At 41.3% G+C, this 3303-nt stretch overlaps 1 protein-coding gene across 1 annotated transcript; it reads left to right on the plus strand.

Annotated features, from left to right (window-relative positions):
- The first annotated feature begins 2045 nt into the window (after positions 1-2045).
- Positions 2046-2637, plus strand: LOC131249838 (mannose-specific lectin-like). The gene has a single exon (XM_058250587.1). The coding sequence runs from the start codon at positions 2062-2064 to the stop codon at positions 2476-2478; it is 417 nt and encodes a 138-aa protein (XP_058106570.1). The 5' UTR covers positions 2046-2061; the 3' UTR covers positions 2479-2637.
- Positions 2638-3303: the final 666 nt, after the last annotated feature.

Genomic DNA, 3303 nt, shown 5'->3' on the forward strand with positions numbered 1-3303 from the left:
TTTACGGTACGAATTATAAATAGAATTAGAGAGGGCATTTAGGATATGACCTTTACATAGAAAATCAGCCTCCTTCCTTTTCTTCTGTTCTTCCTTTACTTGATCTGAGTCGTCTTCTTTTAGCTCGGGTAGAGAAGACAGATCATCATCTAGAATGTAAGATAACTTGAGAGTAGTCAGAAAGAAAAGCATCTTCTGCTGCCATCTTGAGAAGAATTGACCGTCGAAACGATCCAGTCGTATAAAGTCTTGGTTCATAACTTGAATGGAATAAATTGCCTCCATTATGAAAAGATAAACAATTTGTCTTGAATGTTAGAAATGTATGTGCTTCTTTTACACAATGGAGGATAGAAGAAAATGATAACGAAACGATCAGATCTATCGGGTTCAAGGCTCGACTTGAATAGTCAATTTCTCAAGACAGATTTGCTGCCATTTTTCTGGATGTTTCAGCAAGTGCAAACGAAGAAAATTTACAAATTGTCTTCAGGATACAATGAACTCTTAATCCGATTTTTAACACAAAAATTTACACATTTAAGAGTTGAACAGATATCTAGTTTTGACACCGATATGCCTTAAGACGTTCAAAAAAAACTTAGCAAGAGATTAGATCGAGAGTAATTGCACAAAAGATGATATAATCTTAAGGATTAAGAGTATCTTCTTCTGGATTATAGTATCCAGGATTTATATTAATTGAAAGGTTATGGCTTTCTTCCTAAAGAGATGTTAAAGAGCCTCTTCAAGAAATCCATACCCATTCACAGCAAATAATTGTCTTTTCATGAAAGGACATGACTCTTTGTCCTATGACGGTTATTTCTATACCTATTCAGACAGGAGCAGTTATCCAACAAGAAAAACAGTATCCACATAAGCGCTAAGTGCGCCTAATAAAGCACCAAAAAGCGCCCAAGCACCTACAGCTCACGCCGTGAGCGTGTGGGGATAATTAGAACACCGTCATCGAGGAGATTTGAACCCTAGTTGCATAAGTAAAAAATCCATTTTCTTACCGACTGGATATACACACCATTCATGAAGAGTTTAAATAATTAATATATTTATTTATTTTTAAAAAATATTAACTTTTATTTTTAAAATTTATTTTTATTCTAAAAAACTACAGCACCAAAAAGGCCAACGGATCATGCAGCTAGCTCGGGATGATACCGTCCGTATAACTTTTCCAGAGTGCCTCACCGATGATGGGGCGCAACATTTATATGGTCCGTATCATCTCAACGTGCCAGACAAAACCTCCACGTCCCTAATTTGTATAGCCGCTTTCATGCGAGGATTTGTAACTGGTCAAAATAATCGACCGCGGCCTTTTCTAGGCTCACTGATGATACTCGGAAGCGGATTGCGTCCTACCCGGCTGCCTGAACGGACTCGGTCAGGGAGGGGCCCACCGTGATGTGTGGGTTTCATCCACGCCGTCCATCTAATTTGAAAGATCATTTAAGATTATTAGCCCAAAAATGAGGAAGATGTAAGGCTCCAGTCGCCCACAAAGTTGGAATTGAACGCTTACCGATACAAACTTTTAAGGATCCGCATAAGTTTTGATCAAGCTGATATTTGTATTTTTCCTTAATTGTGTGTATGCGACCTTATAAACATGTAGGATGGAATATAAGCATCACATTGGCCCTAAGAAGATTTCAACGGTGGTTGTCATTTTCACCGCTGCTCCCATGTGGTGTGGTATACTTGAACGTTGGGTCTGCTTCATTTTTGGGTTACTAACTAAAATGATCTGGAAATTGAATGGACGGTTTGGATAAAATCCTTACATCACAGCGAGCCCCACAGAGCCCTGGCGTGGACCGAGTCCGTCCGGGCGGTAGCAGGGATAATCAGAATATGGAAGACTTCGTACCGTTGAAAAGGAAAATAAACAAAAATTGAAAAAATAATTATAAACAAAACCAAATGCAAATTTGAAAATTCCCACGTCCAAACACACCTATATAAGGACCCTGCACTCCGTCTTCCTTTCTCATTCCATTCTCAACTTTTGTGCTTGTTTACCTGACCAAGAAAAGGGCCATGACACATACATTTCAGGCCACACTGAGTCTTGCCATTCTCCTTATCTCTCTCTTCGGCAATGCCATCGCAGAGGACATACTCTTCCATGATGAGAGCCTCAACACAGGAGAGTTTCTTGAAAACGGGCCCTACCGGTTTATAATGCAGGCCGACTGCAACCTGGTGTTGTATGTGAACACCACGCGGGCGCTTTGGTCTTCCAGGACGAGCGGAAGGGGCACGTCGTGCCGTGCCACGCTGCAGAACAATGGCAACCTTGTCGTGTTGTCGGGGACAGATATCGTGTGGACAAGTAACACAGCCGTTGGAGCAAATAATTACCGCCTCATCGTTCAAGGGGATGGGAATGTGGTGATCTATGGCGCAGCTATGTGGGCCACCAACACTGTACAGAGCAACAGACGGTTGCTTTGAGGATTTGCATGTGATTCTTGTGTGATGGATGTAACTCACAAGGGGGCATGTTGTTGAACCACGTTTTTCTTCTTAATAACTTTGATTAGTGATTATCTTCTAAAGAGAGATTATGTGTTTTTTCATTTGTCATAAGAAATAAAATCAATATAAGTTTGTTTGTTATCTCTCTCTCTCTCTCTCTCGCTGCCGTTTCTTCTCTCTCTTACTGCTGTTTCTTCTGGTGTGGTCCACCTGAGATTTGGGTCTGTTTCAGTTTTGAGGCCACCTCCTGAATAAGCGGATGGGCGGCTTGGATATACAACACATACACCAAGGTGGGCTCCGACCTCACTGAATCGGTTCGCATTGCATCTTTTGCACTTTTCTGGTAGCTAGTATCATGCAATGGATATGTATTTTTGACCATTTGCCATTTAAGGAGCTCTGTGGGGGCCACCGTGATGTATGGGCTTTATCCAAGCCGTCCATTCAATTTTTTTTCAGATTTTTTTAATTATAAGCCCAAAAATGAGTCAGATCTAAGGCTCAAGTGCACCACACCATGGGAAACAGCAGTGATAATGTCACCCACGGTGATTTTTATTTTCCATCCAACCTATTCATAAGGCGACGTGGACCTGGAGGAAGGGGAAACACAAATATCAGTTTGAAATTTCTGCGGCTCCAAGGAGTTTTTAACTGTGAGCGTTCAATTCCCACCATGGGTCCACTTAATCCTTGAATCTGCCACATTTTTGATCTGGAAACATGGAAGGACAATGGATAAAACCCATGGATAGAGCGCGTGCCTAAACCATCTTTACGAAGCAGCGATAGGAGACG

The sequence above is a fragment of the Magnolia sinica genome, chromosome 6 (assembly GCF_029962835.1).
Source record: "Magnolia sinica isolate HGM2019 chromosome 6, MsV1, whole genome shotgun sequence".
NCBI classification, from domain to species: Eukaryota; Viridiplantae; Streptophyta; class Magnoliopsida; order Magnoliales; family Magnoliaceae; genus Magnolia; species Magnolia sinica.

What these genes read in the sequence shown, in the direction of transcription:
- LOC131249838 (XM_058250587.1), top strand. Translation starts at nt 2,062, where the DNA reads ATGACACATACATTTCAGGCCACACTGAGTCTTGCCATTCTCCTTATC.